This window comes from Phaethon aethereus (assembly GCF_964289735.1).
Source record: "Phaethon aethereus genome assembly, chromosome: 3".
Taxonomy (NCBI): Eukaryota; Metazoa; Chordata; class Aves; order Phaethontiformes; family Phaethontidae; genus Phaethon; species Phaethon aethereus.
The window spans coordinates 73,218,503-73,238,557 of record NC_138576.1 but is presented as its reverse complement, the minus strand read 5'-3'; the positions used below and the strand labels follow the sequence as shown (position 1 = coordinate 73,238,557).

At 40.3% G+C, this 20,055-nt stretch overlaps 1 protein-coding gene across 1 annotated transcript in view; it reads left to right on the top strand.

Moving 5' to 3' along the window:
- Positions 1 to 20,055, top strand: part of MTHFD1L (methylenetetrahydrofolate dehydrogenase (NADP+ dependent) 1 like) — a gene marked incomplete at both ends in the record, with an annotated part of 149,956 nt that overhangs the window by 59,388 nt on the left and 70,513 nt on the right. The window contains 2 exons of the mRNA XM_081998394.1: positions 216 to 284; positions 6,631 to 6,742. Of these exons, the coding sequence (XP_081854520.1) occupies positions 216 to 284; positions 6,631 to 6,742 (181 nt within the window). The remainder of the gene's footprint in view (positions 1 to 215; positions 285 to 6,630; positions 6,743 to 20,055) is intronic.

Here is a 20,055-nt window from a genome sequence, read left to right as displayed (position 1 = left end):
ACTCTGTAAATACAGTATATTAGCAGTCTTGAAGTAACATCTGAATAAATTATTTGTGGAACACTGCTTATCCGTTATGGTTTATGAGCACACTTTCTTTTTCTCCTTTGAACTGTAAGGTTTTTTCCCTGTTTTAACTGTAAGCTTAAATGTAACTCAGAAATGTTGCCCCTTAGAATTGACTTCCTCAAAATGTGGGCTCTTTTGTTTTATAGGGAGTAACAGGCGCTTTGGCAGTTTTGATGAAAGATGCAATTAAACCAACGCTAATGCAAACGTTAGAGGTGAGTATCACTTATAGATGCCTGCCTTTCTTCTCTGGCTTTCAAATTATATATTGTCCTTGTGCTTCTCTCCAGTGACCACACTTAACTTTCAAGGTTCAAGTCAGGGTCAAATCCATAGAGGCATTTTAGCAAATGTTCCTTTGTGTATTTTAACTATTCAACTCTAGCTGCATTTATACCTTTTTGGTGGTTTTTCTTCCTTTCTTTGAGACTCTGGTTTTAGTCATAATTTTGCCCAGTGTTGCAAACAAGCAGCAGTGCACTGTTGAGCTGCTTTTGAGCACACTGGAAAGCAGGTTGGGCTTCCAGGTAACAGAATTCCTTCTGTTTCCCATCTTGCTCTTCTAGAGAAGTTTTCTTTTTATGTATTTGATTTACCTGTATGTTCCCATGATGATTCCCTCAGCCCAGCATTTTGAGTAGAAGGCGGATGCTTCGCTGAGGCTATTCTATTCTGTATTACAGTTTGTATCATTCAGAAACACAGGAAGGTCCTTTTGCCTGTTTACACTTTTTCAAAAGAGGGCTCCCAGCCATGCTGTCTTGCCATAGTGCCTTCAGAGACTAAATGAAGCTTTGCTGGTCCATGAGAGGAATATTTTGCACTTACCCTAATGAGCTTTCTTCCAACAGCTCAAACAACACAGAATTAGTACAACCAAACTTTGTGACTGGGCACTCTAGTATTGGCTTTTCAAAGTAAGCTGCATGATGAACAGTATTCATGGGAAGAGGGAGGAAGAAAAATGGGGGAATAATGAAACAGTTTTGGAAACAAATGCATTTGGAGAAAAATTAAGGTATATTACTAAAAGTTTGTCCATCAAAATTATGTAGCTAGAATATTTCACAACAATTTCTGGTATGGTGAAAAGTTGAAGAATGTAGAAGGATACTAGTGCTGTCCCTGGTTGGTAAAAATGTCTCACACACAGCGCGTCAAAGTGATAACTACCTTTTTGCTTTTGTATTTGGATGGGGACAACTTCCTACTCTCAGGGAATATTAGAAAAATAGAATTCAAGTCATGCAAAGTGTTATTTCACTATAGCCAGCTTAATTGGTTTCTCCTGCAAAGAACATACATGTGAGTGTATAAAGAATACATGTGTGTGTCAGAACTTAATATCACATCCAATAGCAGAAACTGGAGGTCACGTAGGAGCAAGAATGTCACGGCCAGAACTGTGTATTAAATCGCCACTTGGATAACACTGTGTGCGTTAAGCATCAGTGACAAGGTAGCTTTGATTCTGAGTGTTTAGTCTGTGTCGCTCTATTTGCACTTTGCATATCCGTTAGAAAATAGCATGGTTTTGTTGTAGTGTTCTAAAAGACAATTATAAATGTCAGAAGAGTTTCTTTTGATCGATAGGCATTTGGTTCTGGGACTTGCCAGCTTTTCTTTTTTTCCGCTGTATTTCTTTATATTCACATTTGTGCAACAAAATTCTTGCCTTTTATGTGGTATTCTTTTCTAGTCTAATCTATGCTATTGATGAAACATCTGCCAACTTTCATCAAACACTGTTGCTTGTTAGGAGGATCCTGACTGCAGTACCCGAGGGTATTTTTCCCAAAAATTCTTTTTACAAAGTTACTGTTAAAACAGCAAACTGAAGCAGCTCAGAGGACCGCTTCATCCTCCACGCCTGCCATTTGAGTCTCAAAGATGAACTTTGTCATATTTTTAATACCTTTTAGCCTGCAGGCTAATATGAGTCACCTATCCAAGAATGGAAATCTCCAGCTTGTCTAAATCTTTTCCAAGATAGTGCTGTGTGTCGGCCGATGTATGCCTCTTGGACTGTTTCATTGCTGTTGTGTAGAAATGCAATGGCCTACTCTGTTACTTCCCTTGCTGTTGTTGCTGTTCTTGAGCCTCAAGCTTGTTTCATGTCACATTTTGTTAATAAATATCTTTCATTATTTTTAATTATTCATGTTAATAGCTTTAAGAGCTGCTAATTTTAATAGCTTCAGTTTTTCAAGAAGAAAAAGGAGGGAGTAGATGAAATAAGGAAGATATTTTGCCCTGCATGCTTGAATGTAGCGCAGTGATCCACCTGTGAGTTTAGAGCCCTCCAGCATGATAGATTTTAAACCAAGCTAATCCTACTGTACCCTGAGGTGGTGGATGTAATAATGTCTCTTCTGCTGTAGGGAATGACACATTTCTGATGTGTGTGTGAGTTGCAAGTCTCTCTTCTCGCAAACTAGAAATGAGGCGATTTGAAGCCTAAATTACACTTGAAATAATCCTAATAAATAGCAGCCAAAAGAAGAGGGACCTTTTAAGATTCCAAAGAGGCTACCAGAAGTAACTGAGCAACATAATCCTAATCCCTTCAGGGAGAACAAGTTCTCAGTACAAATGTAAAGACCTTTAGCAGCAGCACCACAACTTGATAACAGTAACATCAGGAATGATCCTGTGACAAGGACATCCAGTGTCTACAGCACACTGGTGGTGTAAAAACCAGAATAATATGATTAAACAGAACACAAATGCAGCTCAGACTGTGCCATGGACCTGTCCTACAAGTAGGGATGAAATTGTTCACCAAAGCAGGTCTTCCAGGTCACTTTGGTATTGGGGAATGGCAAAAAGACTGCTTGAGGAGGTGGAGCAGGAGACCTTCTGGGTGACTTCCGGATGATACTGGCAGTTAATTTGGCATAAGTTGTAAGTGATAGTGTCTGTGGTTAGTAGCAGCTGAAAGTAGCCATTGCAGAATTAGCTGCGCTCCTCTGTGATCTGGCAAAGACCCTGTAGATGGGTAGTGTCTTAATCTGTGGAGGTCTGAGGAGTTGCTTCTAAGGGCCTATGAAAGGGGAGAAGAATGACCTGGTAGATTTGCACCAGCTTTGTATGTGTGTCTGTGTGCACTGGAGAAGAGGTTTAGAAGTTCATAAATCAAAAACAACTGAATGCCAATCCTGCGTGGAACTGAACTGGCAACTTGGGTCGGTGCTTTTTTTTCATACAAAAATTGATGTGTATATTTTAATTTGCTGTTTTTTAAGGTGGTTTCTTAGTGGGTTATTTCCATCATAACCCTGCTACTCTGTCACCAGAAATGCTGCCTCAAGCCATTAGTGATTGACAGTGTTTTATATGCAGGAATGACAGTAAAATCTCAAAATGGGGAACATGGGGCACTCCACCTACAATAACTGTAGGCTTCAGTAGAACTTCTATCCAGTGCTGTAGAACTGAGATGACTTTGTTTGAAATGTACATAATGATTTCATAGTGTTTATCCATGTTTGTCATGACAGATTTGTTCCCTTGTGAACTGATCCCTTAATGTTCAGCATTTATTTATACCATGCATAACAGAGCAGCCGCTCTATGGGGCAACTCTTTGGAGTTGCAGGCTGGCTGCGCTGGGATCGGCTGCTTCTCTTACATTGAAAGTGCCACTCCCAGTAAAGATGAGGGGAGGATGGTAATAAGTGTTATAAACATCCATCTAGCAGCCAGATAACTTCAGATATTTATTGACATTCTGGGTTCGTTTTCTTTTACTAAAGCACGGATAATAACATTTCGTGTACTGAAAACAGTCAGCAGAATGCATCCCTGTGACACTGTTTGTTTCTCCATATAGTTTATTAAGGATATAACGAAAAGTAAGTGGCACTCTGCAGAGTGGGACGGATGGGCTGACATTGCTGAAGCTGGCCCACAAAGACGTTGTTGTCCCTGTTCCAGGGTGTGCCTGAGGCTCCCGAGCTTCTGCTGGAGTTCAGTCCCTTCAGTACCTAGACTGTATTTTTCTTCCAGGATTGCCCTTGTAAAAGCACCATTCAAATAACTCCTCCTTTTCTTTTGGTGGATTTCAGAGCTCCAGGGGAGCATCTGTCCATGCCAGTGGTTTAGGAGTGTGTTTGGATTTCGAGTTAGCGACAGGGGGACCCTTGGCTACCGATATTCTGGATGTTGGACCCCACAATCCAAATTTCCTTCTCATCCGTGTTGTGTGGATGAACTCTTGGAAGCACAATTGCACGGGGAACGTTGTGGGAGACCCTTCTGGCCCCCTTTCTGCACAGCTGCTGCAGTGCGGGCTGGGCTGCCCTCATCATCTGTGCTTGCGCTTCCATGCATCACATCTGCCCGTGTGTGTGCTGGGCTCTAACGAGAGCAGCCCTGTAGTTGCTTGCCGCAAGAAATTAAGGGCTTGGAAGAGTAAGATTAAACTTAGTAAATAAGAAAACACAAATCAGAATAAATCAATAAATCGTGCATTTCAATCTGGTAGCTGAAAACTGCAGTCAAATAAAATAAATAAATAAATGTTGTTTACTTCTATTTCTATTTGAATGCCAGAAGGGTAAATACTGGGTTGAAGTAAGACTTAAGGAAGTAAAACTTAAACTTAGGTTGGTGGAAGTGGTTTGCATTTTATTTTGTGTAAGTTATAAGCTCTTTGGGATAGGGGTAATATTTTGGTTTGCGCAAGCACCTTCTGTTATATTGATGCCTAAATACTATAGGAACCTTTGAAGGTGCGTATAGTGTAAGTTAAATTTTTTGCATAAATATGTAAAACCTCAGCTGATATTGCAGTATGTGGTCATTAGCAGATAGAAAACAAGAAAAAAAACCATAAGTAAACACGGTGAAGTTAGTGTGTTATGATTATAATAAACTGCATAATTCTTTTTGTTACAGGGCATGATTTCTGTTTATTTACTTTTTCTGCTCTGGTTACACTGTTTCTTCTCTAAAATGTATGAGGCAGAGCTGTCTTTGGATTGTAGCTTAATTGTCTGTGAGAATATCCCCTGCCCATATGTATGCATATTCTCCTTTTCCACTCTTGATTAAAAAAAAAAAATCCCCAGTTTTACTGGAGCAAACCTGAAGTTTGATGTGCCAGTGGATAAAAAGTTACTTGTCTTTCCTCTGAACAAAACAATTAATTAGGTATAATTACTTCTAGAGGAAGCAATAAGAACAGGTGCTTGTTGTTCATATATTTTATATGATTTGTAGTCAGTGTTATATAAACAGGAAAATCTGTTTTCTATAGCAGCAAGTATTTCACTACTGTAATCCAATTGTTCTGGTGGAAAACATGAAAATTTTTGTCTATGTTGTATTCTTAAGACCCTTGGTGGTAGGGGAGCAACCAGTTTTTATTATATGGTTAATAGTTTCCAAGTTGTGGTTCATGGGGCTGTTGGATGTGGCCTGCAGCTGATCCACGGAACACTCCTCCTTAACTGTTGTTTCTGGTCAAAAATTGAGGAAGATTGCCCAGTAGCTTGCCAGAAATTTTGAGAGTTGGCAGTAGTTGCTAATACAGAATGCGTGAAGAACATTGATGGAGATAATTTGAAGTTGTCTGCTTACCTTTTCTTTAACCGGCTGTGTTTTTTTAAAAGCTTTAACACAACAATGGGGATTTGTTTGCTCAAGTATAGTAAGGCAGCTGAAGTGACATGCTTCCATCTGATTGTGTGTTCTGACTTGGACGAAAGATAGCAGTTAACATGTCTCACCTAATCCTAATCCCTTTCTGAAGATGCTAATTTTCTAATTTCTCCTTTGTGATGCCTGCCAAAAAAGTAAGAGGGAAGCTGAGCTTTGCTTGCTATCTGACAAATTTCCCTATGCCATTACTTTTATTAACTCCTTGCCTGTCCTTTTGCTGTTTTAGAGTGCTCCCTGCTGCAGAGCCTGCTTTCCTTGTGTATTTGTATGGCGTCTAGCATGGGGGAATTCGGCTCTGCACCCAGGGCTCCCAGCGCTCGGTGAGCAGCAGTGAATGCTTTTTCCATTATATGTCAGCATCCCGCTGCACCCCAGCCACATCGCTTCCCTTCTCCCTCTCCAGCTCCATTGGCTCTGGTCCCTCATCGCTTCCAAGGGCTGCTCCGCCGGCACAGGGGTGACAGTTATGGTCAGTGAGGAAAACAGGAGCAGTAAGGGCTGGCGTAGGGCGGGAGCTGGGCTCTGTTTGTGTACCACCTGCAGCAATGCATGTAGCGCTGATGGTAGTACGTGTGCCAGGATAGCACGCCGCAGCATTAGGGCAGCGGAAATAGGAAACGTTAGTACAAGGCTGGGTGAGAAGTTGTGTGTTACCTACAGGTTGCGCTGCCGTCCATGTCCATTACCTTTCCGTGAATGAAGGTTCTGACCTCTAGGCCTGTCAGCAAATGGGATCTCAAGCACCAGAGATGTACCTAACCCCCCCGAGTTACCTAACAGTGCTTACTCGTTCCATGTGCTTTTGATTTATATATAATCTTGATTTGTCTGTAAGAGTATTGAGCTGGTGTTCTTACGTATCCAGTAAATTAATGATATATATGTTTTGTCATTCAGGGAACACCAGTATTTGTTCACGCTGGGCCTTTTGCTAACATTGCACATGGAAATTCTTCTGTTTTGGCAGATAAAATTGCCCTTAAATTAGTTGGAGAAAAAGGATTTGTAGGTAAGTAATTATTTTGTTTATTATATTATGGTTTGTTGGTAAGTAGGCAAAGAGGAATGTGAGTGACTGGATAAAATAGCAATGAAAGGTAAGAATGCCACTTCATTTTTTGCTGCTAATAATAATAATCTTAAATAATCTTAAAGTGAACAAGTAAAAAACCCAAAGCACTTCTTCTCTCACTCTGCCCTTTGTCTGAAGTGTTCCTGTCACCAAAGTGTCCTGTAGTTTGTTGTATTAGTATTCATCTGAGCTCTCTTGATGAATGGACAGAAACCATTCCCTTTTCCTGCTGAATTATTTCTCTGCTGATTCAGCAAACTCAGCCAAATCAGGGGTCCTGTGTCCCTGAGCCAGTGCAGAGGAGCAGCAGAGGTAGTAGAAAGAGTAAGACTGCCTTATTCTGGTGGCAGTGAGCCATTAGGTTGGTCCAGCTGCATTGTAAAACCTCACCATGAAGCCCTCATGTTCCCATGAAAGTGGGGTGGGGTGGGGGGCAGACTTTTTTTTGTATTAAGAAATCAGCCTGCACAAGCAACAGTAGACATGTAGAACTTACTGTGCAGACAAAATAAACGTGTGGATGAATGGTGAACCAGTTTTTATAAAAATTGTTGCGTGTGTTTAAACTTTAGAATTAATAAATTGAAAGGGGTGTTGCTACTTTGCAGTACTAATGTCTTTGCACTGCTGCAGCCATTGTCTTCTGTGTCCCTGAACACCCAGGTTGGCTTACATTAATCCTGAAGTTGAACTTTGAGTACCTGTGGAACAATGCTCTTGAAGAGGTGCAGTAATGTGAAACATGAGGTTTCTTATGCTAGCGCCATTAAACTAGCAGAGAAACACAGATATATGTGCCTATGTCATTCCTACACATTACTGTAAATTACCTAAAGAGAACCTAATTACTTGAAAGTACTGTTTCTGTTTAAATTCACTGGTAATCATAGAAAGGAAGGATGCAATGCACACAATGCAAGTTGTGTGCATTGTTATAGAATGTATATACTTTTTGTTATTATACTGTTGTGGTTCAACCTCAGCCAGCAGCTAAGCACCACGCAGCCGCTCGCTCACTCCCAGTGGGATGGGGAGGAGAATGAAAAAAAAGATAAAACTCGTGGGTTGAGATAAAGGCAGTTTAATAGGACAGCAAGGGAAGAGAAAATAATAATAATAATAATAATAATAATAATAATAATAATAATAATAATAATAGAATATACAAAGTAAGTGATGCACAATACAATTGCTCACCACCCACTGACTGATGCCCAGCCTGTTCCTGAGCCACGGTGCCCCCAGCCAACTCCCCCAGTTTATATATTGAGCATGACATCATATGGTATGAAATACCCCTTCGGCCAGTTCGGGTCAGCTGTCCTGGCTGTGCCCCCTCCTAGTTTCTCACTGGAAGGACATGAGAAGCTGGAAATCCCTTGACTAATGTAAGCACTACTTAGCAACAACTAAAACACCAGTGTGTTATCAACATTATTCTCATGCTAAATGGAAAACACAGCACTATACCAGCTACTAGGAAGAAAATTAACTCTATCCCAGCCAAAACCAGGACAGATACAAATCAATCTATGTATTTACAGATTGAGAATAGAAAGGTTTCTTATACAAAGTTGTTGACTAGTAAACAAGAAGATAGAGGGATATCTTTCTACAGAAATCTTAAAAAGTAACAAAAATTAATACCAATAAAACATAAAGGATTGAAATCTGTTGTAGATCATACTGACTTTGAAAAAAACTTGAAGAAATATGTCACTTTGGTATTTGTTCTCTATTCTACTTAGTGTATTCCATTATCTTGAGGGCTTTCTTCTTTTTAAAGAATATTTATTGGTTTTGTGTTTTCTTATTTTTGCTTGTTCATCTTTAGAGAAGTAAGTTTCTGATCTCCCTGAGCATTCTGTGCCTAAAAGAAATGTTTTCCATCCTTTTCTTTTTCTTTTGAAATGTAGCAGCAAAAGTGCACACAATGATTTTTAGATCCTTGTTAGGGTATTATTAACAACATTAGTTCCTTGAGTCAGTTTTGCTAACCTCTGCTCTTCTGATTCAATATAATTTGCAAAGATTGTTGGACATTTGCATATAATATTCTGTTAGCAAGACCATCCTTGGGAAAAGTTTGATTCAGTGTTCTGCTCTCAATTCTTATGTTTAGATAGGAGTAACTAGGGAAATGCTGACCTGTGTAACAAAATAAAGCATTGCATTTCAGGTGGTGAAACATGCGGTTTTCAAGGTAGTCTGGGCATGTGTTGTGTGTTTGTGTTTCCTTTTTAAAATGCCTGATCACGTCAAGGAAAAGGGTTCTTTTATCTCGTGTTACTGCTGTACAGCTAGAGGGTCTGTTCATTTCCCTCTAATAATCAAACATCCATTCAAAGTAAGAGCATCTTGCATTCGGAATACATTTATTTAATTATAATAGAGTCAGTATTTCATTAAGCCATGTTTGTTGTTACATGGCTTTGCGGAATGAAGAGCAGAAACATTCAGGGTAGCTAACATTTTTCATAGGCTAGGTGAAGTGACTTTGTTTCTGCAGCAAGCAATGTTTTCAAGTGGAAAGTCTGTTTTGTATCATCTGAATGGAGGTAGGTTGGAGGCAGTCTTGAGTCTTGATCCAGCTTTTGGAGCCTGAAAAGTATCACCTTGGATTTGGATTCCCCTCCATTCAGTGCTTCCCTCGGGCACTGAGAGCATATCTTTGCATTTCATGCTTTTTTTTTGTTCTTATCCACCTGTTTGTCTTTAACACTCTTTTTTGTTTTCTTCGTCTTTGGCCCCAGTTTCTCTGTTGGGAGACAAAGCAGCAGAGCTGCAATAGGGGAAAACCTTTGTGTGTTGCCAGCTGAAGGCTCTTGTTCAGATTTTATTCTACAGAGCACAAATCCCTGTGAAACTGGCTTCAAAATGAGGCTGCCTTTGCTTTGCTGAGCAAAGAACTTCAGCATGATTTTTAGATCCTTGTTACATTATTAAAAGCAATAGTTCCTAGAGTGGCCTACTTAAATAAACTTTGCAGGTAGTCACAAGCATAAGTGGTTGTTCGAATGGTGGTAATTACCTAAGCTTTACGTTTTAAAAAAATACATTGTTTCTGATAACTAGTCAGAGCACATGGGCAGAGACTACACATAGCACTTACTGGTTTATTAAATACTGTCCTACCTTACACAACTGAAGTCTAAAATGATAGCTACAAAGCGCACCAGTCCACACTGAGGTCATGGCCGTACAGGCAGAGTCCAAAGCCTTGAGAGGCTACACAGCAAAGCAGTTAGCAAGAAACTCCACCGAATTCTGCTCGCCCTGGTGTGTGCCTGGGCCCACTGCTGTTGGAACTCGATGGGGAAAGCTGATCCTGTCGTTAGTTCAGGCAGCAGGAAAGCAGGGCAGCTGTGCCGCAGTTCTGCAACTAGCTGAACAAGTTTAGTTACTCACTCTTGATCAAAGTAAAAATTTTCGCTGCTCCACGTTTGTCTCTTGATACTGTTCTCGTGCAGTTCACCCTTTCCTCACACTGGATCTGGTACTTATTTGATTGTTGTATGAGCGATTGCCCTTCATGTTTTGCCGTGTAGGTTAGTTGCATAAACACATGAAAGAGTCCAAGAGGCATTGGAAATAGCATAAGGTAAGTAGCAGAACTGCGTGGCTGAGAGAGGCATTTTAGGGACCACGAGCTATGAGGTTGGCTCTCAGCCTTGTGCAGTTGCATCCAAAGCAGGAACATCAGTAATCTGTGGCAGGGTCTGCAATTAAATTAATTTCCTGTATTGTAGAATAAATATCTTACTGTACATATGCTAGCTTACTGTGAGATGGGATGATGGTTATATATATAATATTTTATATTTATTATTTTATATATTATTTATTATATGTATGTTTATTATTTAGTTGGTTTTTTTAACTCTAAACCGTAGTTATTCTAGAGCTGAAGCTCCTGCTAAGTGCGTAGACATTACTAAGGAGAATAGCATGGCCTGAACTCCCACCACAGTTTCACAAATATATTTTTATTTTCTGTCCTGGCTTAAGCAGCCTCCTTCCTCCAGCTGCTTGTTTCCAGTCCTGTACAACCCCTCACTTGCCAGCACACCTGTTTGTAGAGCCACGTGATAAATTAAACTGGAGAGTTGGTCTTGACTGAAAACAACTACAACCAAAAAAATCCCCTTCCTTCCCCTCACAGACAGTGGCTGGGCAAACAGTTACATGTGCAGCAAGGGGAAGATGAGATAATGCCACATGTGATGGTGTTTTTGTTGAAAAAAATATTTAGAATATTATAGCCTTATTTGGAGCTTTAAAGTGCCAGTAAAGCTACTGTGGATGCACTAGCTAATCATACTGAACCTGTGTTGCCAGAGCAGCTATGCCTGTCTCCTTTCTCAGCCTGTGCTCGACTGTTTTTGCATGACATCCCAGCAGAAGCCTATTGCCCTTTTTGTTGGCTTATTTTTCTGCTGACTTAACATAGAAGCAGTTCAGCCCAGAGTCACAAAAACACCGGAGCTGGTGCAGGGGAGGGTGAGCTGGGACAGCCAGCAGCGAAATACCAGTCTGTTGTGTAGATCCCACTGTTTGTGTCTGTGTGCCACAGCCAAGGCAAAAAATCTTCCCAAAATGTTCTTTTTAAATTTATTTTTAAACCTTACTTTCTGTCTCTGGTCTTCATTGCCTGTTTCTCTGCTTGCTTTGCAGCTGGAATTGCAACGTGCTGTGCCTTTTGAGTAGTGTCGGTTAACAATGAAGTGGACAGTCTGGTTTAAAAAAAAATCTAAACAGATTTAACCGTTGAGTCCCATTGTGAACTCTCACTCGTTGAAGGCATTCCCTGCTTCGGTTTCAGGTATCCAAGTGAATCACAGGCCCTCATTAAGTTCAAGATAGCCTAAACCTTTTAGCTCGGCTTGTCCATTCCCTCTTCCCTGAGCCTTGTTGCTATGTACTGACAGCTCAGTCTTTTTGCTCTAATTTTGAGTTCTCTCGGTACGTGTTTTGCCACTGAACTTTTAGCGCAATGTCTCGGCTAGCACTGGGTGGCTTGCGCTTGTTTGTCTTCTCAGCTTGTTACTCCTTCGGGCCTGTTTCCCTGCACATGCCCCCCCATCCTTGCCGTGGGCAAGTGTGTCCCGTCGAGGACGGCTGCGCAGCGCAGGCAGCCCCTGCACTGGCGAGCGGCTCGTGTGCCCGGCCCTGGCAGCCGTGCCGACGGCCCGGGAAGCGTTGCAACGCGGCACGTCGAACGTGCCGATCTTCACAGTTGCTATCAGAGCTTTGCTGTCTCTCACACGTCTCTTTAGCCCCTCTGGCAGTAGCCCGAAGTCTGTTTCTGACAGTCCATTTTCCTTTTGTATGAAAGGTTGCCTAAACCGGCCCATTTAACCAAATCTGGGTCACTTGCTTTTGGTTCACCTGACTTGTCAAACAGCAAGGACAGCAGACACCTCGGCAGTGGCTGGGCAAGGAGCTTGGCGTTTAGGCTGAGTCCTGTGCTATCACTGAGTGGGGAAATAGATCTTTGTCTGTATTTAGGCAATTATTTCTTCTAGGGTTTTTCTCTTGTTTTGTGGTGTTAACCTCTTTCATTCCCCTTATGTTCTTCATCGCTGTCCTCTGACGTAGGAACGTCAAACTCGTGGCTGATCCACAAAAGCTGGTTAATACTGAAGGCCATACCTGGTGTAAATTGCAACTGAAATTTTTACTGGCAGCCCTGAGGATAAATTTGCCACTTCTGTAAAGCTTTAATTTTGCACAAATTTCTCCTTCTGCTTGTGTTCTTACTTCATGGTTCGGGGGAGTGTGTTTTGGTTTGCTGAAAGTCCTCTCCTGAAATGACCGTGGTGCCTCATCTGTCTTTAGTCCATAGTTTCCCACCATAACTTTGAGGAAGATTTTCATTGTTTCAGAAGTGTCGTGGCAGTTTTTGCAAACAAGAACATTAACCAGGTTTCTGGATGTGTAGGTTAGAGCGATTGCCTTAAGTGGGCAAAGAATTGTTGTATTGGTTTCTCTGACAGCAGAAGTCCCATGACTGGACCAACAGAATGTATGATGTGCATGTAAAACGCTTAGTTTTAACTCCAAAGATTACACTGTTTAAGGAGGCAAGTGTTCTTGATAATATTTTGCTACGTAAGGTGCTGCAGTATAGGAAAGAAACATTTTACAAAACAGTTTTGAATGTTCTTACACACACACCCGTGCACACTTCTCAAGGATTTGGGAAATAGCGTATGGGTTCAACCACACTGTAACTGCTGCCAGTTAAGAGTCCCGCTTATAAGCATTGTGTGTACGCAGAACAAAAAATAAAGTCCTTGTCCTAGAAAGACTTGCTAGTTACTCAGAGGGCAAGAGGTGACAAGTGCCTACCGTGACAGGCCGCTGGCAAAGCACAGGAAAATGTGCCCTTATCACAGTAGTATTGCCATCCTGCTCACCCAGCAATTTTCTGTCTTGTGATAGTTTCCAAGGGGGAAAAAAATTCTTGTAGTTTGCAAGTAGACAAATGGTGAGATGTTCTGTAGGTTTCAAGAGGCATGTCTCATGTCAGGCAGAGCAGAGGAAGGAGGGCAGAGAAGCATCAATGTGATGGTATTTATTCTGGTTGCTGATGTCTCGAATGTCTGACTAGGGACAACGGTTTGTTTAGAGAGAGGTGCCTTGAATTGCACCCAGAAATGGATGGGACTAGACTACAGAACCCATACTAACTTGTCACCTTTCAGGCATGCCACGAGGGCAAAGTGTTTTGCAATCCTTGTTTACTCATGTAGGCATGTATGCAGGCAGCCTTGCTGAGAAGGGAAAGCAGGTATCAATAAACTAGAAAAAAGACAGGGAAATTTTGGTAACTTTATCAACACAGAATGCAGCTGGTCACCCCTTCTGATGAGTCTGGTGCTCGGCTCAGGAAGAGGTAATGATTTCTGATGCTTAACACATTTAACGTCATCAGGAATTCTTACATCACATCTATCTGCCATTCGTTCCTCCTCCTGTGTTGGCTTAAAGCAATAAAATACCTTCTAAAACTCCAGGTTTCTTTTCTGCATCAGTCAGATTGGTTCTTAATACTCTGTTAAGGTGTATAGAAAGGATGAATTACAAAGTTTTTTTAGTCAGTGAATGCATGCTGCCCAAGAGGTGTTTGGAAGACTTAAAGAATGAAAGAGGAAGAGAAATGAGCTTTCCTGAGTCATATTTGTTGGTGTGTCAGAAATTATTGCAATAAACAACTCAGCAGATTGCCCCATCCATCTCTTTAATCCCTTGAAGGTGTTTCAGCTGAGGAAAGGGGTTACTGTAAATCAGAAGAAAAGTGAAGCATGAATATGTTTTTGAAATCCTAAACCAAAGTCCTTCTGAAGTTTGTTTTTCAGGCTTGACTATATGTTTGGCAGTTGCTTGCTTTCCTCCTCCTAATAAGCACATCCCACTCAATGCTGAGAGCACACTGTTCTAGGCAAGGTCGAGTGTGACTTTGTCTTTCCTGATGCTGTATCAGGTGACAAGAGGAGGGTTATTGCAAGTTGTTGGTGCCTTTCTTAAGAAAGGTTCACTTTCTGTTTCTTTCTTTGGTTGGTCCACTTGGTGTAATTAGAAAGACTTTGTCACACGTTTTTAATGGTGTAAACTCAAGTAGAAGCAGTAAATTTTTATAAGCTAAGTAGTTGACTCTTTTTATTGTGCTGGTACTCTTGTTAGAATAAACTAATAATGCTAGCTGCTCTAACTATCTGTTTAGTACATACAAAGTTGTATTTCAAAGGGTATCCGTTTTACGTACTTTCAGAGCAGACGTATAACAAGTTTATAAACCACCTTATGAAAACTGTATGTGTTTAATACACTGAGTAATCTGGAGTAGATTTTTTTTTAATGTCAGAAGGCACTTCAAACTATGTTCTTAGTAGTAGTCTTTTTCCAAAAAAGGAAATAAAGCCCAAATACTTTGGCTAAATTTCTTTTGGCACCAGTAGTACATGTGATATTATTACATTTAAATGTTGGGTTCAAGGATTTTTTTTTAATTAGTTGTTGTTGTTCTTGTTGTTGTTGTTTCTTCATACCACTAGAAAGGGGTTCTACCCTCCAGAGAGCTTTAATTTTTAAGATTCTGTCCAGCATCTTTCTACCTTGTGTTATTTCATCTCTGACTTCTTCACTCCTTATTTTCACAAGAAACAAAATGCAATGTGATTACGTTCCAATATTTTGCTCTTTGAACCAATGTGGTTTTTTCTTGCTTTAAGTGTTAGAGCAAGATTAAGGTTTCATGGTACAAGGTGGTTGAGAGCATTACCAGCATAGGTGTTACTGGCCTACTCTGAAACATATGTGCTACAGACTAGATAAGGGATGTTCAAAATTTTACAGTGTTTTCTCTGACCCTGTTTATAATGCAGCTGCTCAAGCAGCTGTGCTTAGCACAACTGTGGCAGTGGGGTGTTGGGGAGGAAAGCGATACTGTGTTAATCAGTATTGCTGCAAGGCTCTTAAAATCATGGTCTAATAGTACAAGGCACAGTGGTACCACAAACTGCAAAATAAGGTACCATTTCTGCTAGAAGATCTGTGAATTTTTGCCATTCTCTTGTGAATGGTGATGCCATTCACACCTCAGGTGCCCTTTTTATTTCTTTCTTCACATTTGCTGAGGTAAAGTAAATTCCATTTCTTTCATGTTTTGTGAAGTGGAAACAGAAAGTCTTCTCCTGTTTCTCTTTGCTTTTAAAATCTTAGCAAATTTTCTTACCAGTCAGCTGGAAGGTCTTCAGAGACGAGATGTCATGCAACACATTTTCCTTCACTGACAGGAAGTCAAAGTGCCTGAAAGCAAAGCTTACTTACTGCCTTGTCACAGATAGTCTGAGTGCAAATCATGCATCCCTTGCTTATGGTCTGCTGCCACTGAAAGTCAGGTGATGATGATTTAAATTATTTTCTTTTCTATGGCAGAAAATACTTAAAAGAGTCTTAAAATAATTTATGAATTATTATGTCAAATGAGAATCAAAACTTTTCTTATGTATCTTTGTGTGTTCAGAGTCCTTGAGAAAGTTCTGAGTGACTCCGCATTTTCACTGCAAATCTCTTGAAACTTTTTCTTCTGACAGTTTTGATCTTTAGGATACATTGCAAAGTAAAGCTTTTCTGAAGGAAGATTGGGTAGAAGAGAGCTGTCCTGAACAGTTTTGTGTGTCGAGAAGCATTCTAGCATTGACCTTGATGTCACATGTCACTGTATTTCAGAGCTGAATTAATTTGGGAGCTTGTAAGTTATGCAAAGCTAAACTCAAAAATGAAAGTTGGTATTGATCGTGAGCTATTGAATTATGTCTAACTAATATGACATTTGTCATAAAAAGTGGTGTTTTGCCCAATAAGGAGAGGTGATGCTATTTTTAAGAGAAAAGCTCCCAAATTATGGACTGTCTTGTAGTGAGATTTTACCTTCTTCCCTTTAAAGAAAAAATAAATCTACAAAGTGTTAGAAATGCACTTGGCATTCCCTTGCTACAAAACATATTTGTAAATCTACGTTCCCAAATCTGCTGTTGATGTCCAGAATGATGGGGGGCAATTTACAGGAATAAAAGAACACGTGATTATAAACCATCAGCCACTTAGCCGAGTTCCCTGGTTTATCTGACAAGCGTATCAGATGATCTCCTTCATAAACTGACTGAGCTCCAGTTTGAAACTAACTAGGACTTTTTAACTCTTGCTGCTACTGCTGGTAAGCTAGCTGGGTGTCCGTGGCCAATTTGGATTCGTTTGCTTTTGTTCTGTAATACTGTGTTCCATCTTAGTCTTTTGTTCCTCAGGTGATAATTTTTATACTGCCTGACTAAACAAGCACAGCTTTTCTTATATTTTATAATTAGTGCTAGGCTTGCCATTCCTGTAACACAGCCTGTCAGCTTTTTTAGTTTCTGCATCTGTTATGGTATTCACTTTCTTCGACGTAGGTGAATGCACAGAGCTCTGCAAAGTCACTCTTACCTTGCTGGTGTTTATCCTCACATCAATCACCTTTTCCACCCCCCCCATTTTCCATACATCACTCACTCTGTGACTGACTTAAAATTGCTAGGCTCCCAGACTCTTCTCTGGTATTTGCAAGTATGAAGTTCCCAAATTGTAGGTCATATTCTGTTTCTCTTCATTTCTCCCGAAACACCACAGCAGCTTTTTCCTGTGTGATATCCTGGTTCCTTTCCATGTTGGCGATCCTTGCAAACTTCGCCATTGCCAATAAACTCCATCAGTGTTCCTCAGCCTTTCTGCTGAGGTGGTTTAGCAAAGAGTAAATGAGGGCCCTTAGGCTGGTCCTCTCTCCTGTCCCACAGTTCTCCTGTCATGGCTGCCTATTCTCGTCTCTCCTAATCATGCAATCACCATTTTTTTTTTCTAGCCTTGCTAACACATTCCTATGTATTGCTGTAGCAGGATTTTTTTTCTGAAGGCCACGTTGATGAGATGTTGTCACATTTTTATTACTGGACAAGGTTTGTATCTGGCATAGCCTGCCTCTGGTAGACAAAGGTTATAGTTCTTACTTATCTCAAATTTTTTTTTAATTATTCTTTTCTTAAATATCTGTTTGAAAACCATTAAGCCTGTAGTCACACAGATTTCCCTCCACTCCTTTTATATTACTTAAATACAAGTTTTGATACTTTTCAGATACAAGGCGCCAAGAGAAAAGGAACTTAACTAAAACGCTGATACAAGCTTTATGGTTGGTTTTTTTTTTTTCTTCCAGGTTCTGAAATTCTTGATTCACTCTTTAAGAATAGTGCATTCAGCTGTTGTGTATTTTGTTTTTTTTTTTTAATTCTGTCTTTAATATATTATGGTGGCCTCACTTTATTAGCTTCTGCTTTTTAATTTGTGTGGCTGAAGACCCTTGCAATTTGTTTTAATTTCCTTTGCAGGCTCTGACACTCATTCTCTAATATAGCAACTCTGTCTTTTCCTTTCTTTTGGAGCTTGTGTATTTAATAGTTACATATCTTCTGCTCAAAAAGGCCACTCTGCATGATAACAAAACTATGTATTTGACTGCCTTTCCTCCGAGTGGCCAGGAGTTACCACTGTTCTCACACCAGATGTCATGTGAGAGACCAGGCATTTTAATTAGTACAATTAGAGGAGTTTGAATTCATGGATGAAGTGATTTCAGTGTGAAGAAAGCAATTTAAAATATAACAATGACATGATAGAAAATAATGAAGAGAGGGTGTGGCCTTGCATGGTTGTTTTCAAGTTTGTTTGAAACTTTGCAGATGGATGGATGCTGCCGTGTGCCTCACTGGCAAAGGAACTAAATGCTTTTCTCACAGACTAAGAGCTGTGGAGTGGCATGCGTGTGCGCCGGTCGTGTGCTGAATGACGTGTCACACCGTAGCTGAACTGGCTGGGACAGAAGCAAACGGTGAACGGGACACGCATACCTTATTTGAGAAAGCCGTGCTTTGTTTTCTTCATATGGGTTTTCAGAGTAGAAGGGAGATGTAGCGAGGTAGTGTTTGGGCTGGGATTGTATGCCTGGGGGATTTGCCGTGATGATGATGGGGAGGCAGGAAGGGCGGCGTGAAAGTTCCTGCTGGCCGGCTCCTGAGGAGCTGGTGTCTTGAGGAGACCTGTCCTTGCTCCTCGTTCTTGCCCAGTAAAAGATGAGGAGACAGAGCTGCTGAGTCCATCATTTGTCACCAGCGGCGCACATTCTCTGATTGAGAGCTCCTCGTCTCGTGGCTGAGGCACTGTAGTGCATATCAGGAGGCATACATCTTCCTACCACCTCCATCCTTGACTAGCTTCATGGACTAAAGCAAGTAATTTCAGCCTCCATGCCTGTATATATAATCCTATTCTTCCCCAATCGTTTCTTTGGTTTATAAACTTTCTTAGGGGCAAGAACTGTCTCACCATAGCAAATGGGGAGATGCCAAACACTACAGTAGTAAGAACTTTAAGGTAACAGGGCTTTTGTAGAGCCATGGCAGCTGCCAGTACTTAAAGATGCATCAGGAATTCACGGACAAGCTGACATGGTATTTTAATGCTCTGTATGCTGACCTCTTCTGCAACATGTTAGAGCTAAACACAACTCTTTCCTCTGTCAATGGCATTCATAAATTAAAAGTATGGAGTGTACAACTGTTAAGGGCTATCCATTATTCTCAGTCTCAGGACAGCAAAAATAGATAGGAAGGATCATTCAGAAAGTAGAGGCACTGCCCAGTTCCTGCTAAATAAAATACTATTCTACTGAGTAGAAACTGATGATATTGCAACTATTTATTTTCCCTTCCTTCCTCAAGTTAGCAATCTTACCTAGTTTTAAAACTCCCAACTCCTAAGAAGCTAATAAGCAGTTCCTTTTGTGCTTTTGTTACCTACTGGTTGCATTGCTTTTATTTATAAGAGAAGAACCAGAGGTTAAAAAAATGCAAATAGGAAAACCTCATATATGCTAGGAAGTTCTCTTAATTTATCACTTGGCAAAGGAAATAAAAGCAAGCTCTCTAGCTAACAGCGTTACTTTTGCTTAGGGTTATTTGGCAGAAAATCCATCATCCTCTCTCCATTTGTGAGTATTTCATATTGACTTACACCCTTTAGCAAGGGTCAGCAGGGCAGAGTTTGCATAAAGAGTTCAAGTTTCAAAAGCTGAATTTTAATTTTACTGGATGGTTTATTTTTAATATAATTTGAAAATGAAAGCTCTTTTTCAGATTTTGTTTGTTTGTTTTACTGGCTTTTTGATACCGAAATCTGATGTTCTTTTTATGGACTACTTGCATAAGAATTAGGTTTGTTCAGACATTTCCATCATGTTGGAGAAACCTTTTTTTGCTTTTTATTTTCTGAGCCATTGTTTGGAATCTGCAGGTGGGAGTGCTTTGTTTTCTGAAAGCTTTTATAATTAAAATCGTTAATAATGTACAAACACGGAGGGGGCAAAGTTTGTTTCCATGTGTATTTACTTTGTGAACTGTTGACTTAAATCTTCAAGGCTCCAGAGAAGTCAATACAAATGTGAAACGTGGTAAGGACATAAAAATGTGTACTTTCATTTTTTATCATGGCAATTATAGTTAGCAGAGGTTTAATATAATCTAGTACAAGTTTATATTTAGCAGAGTTGATTTTCTGTTTTCCAGTGGTATTCCATAAACACATGCACACTGAGACCTCAATTAATAGGTGTTTCAGGGAGAATTGTTAAAAGCCACATTGTCATCTTTGGGATTAGAACT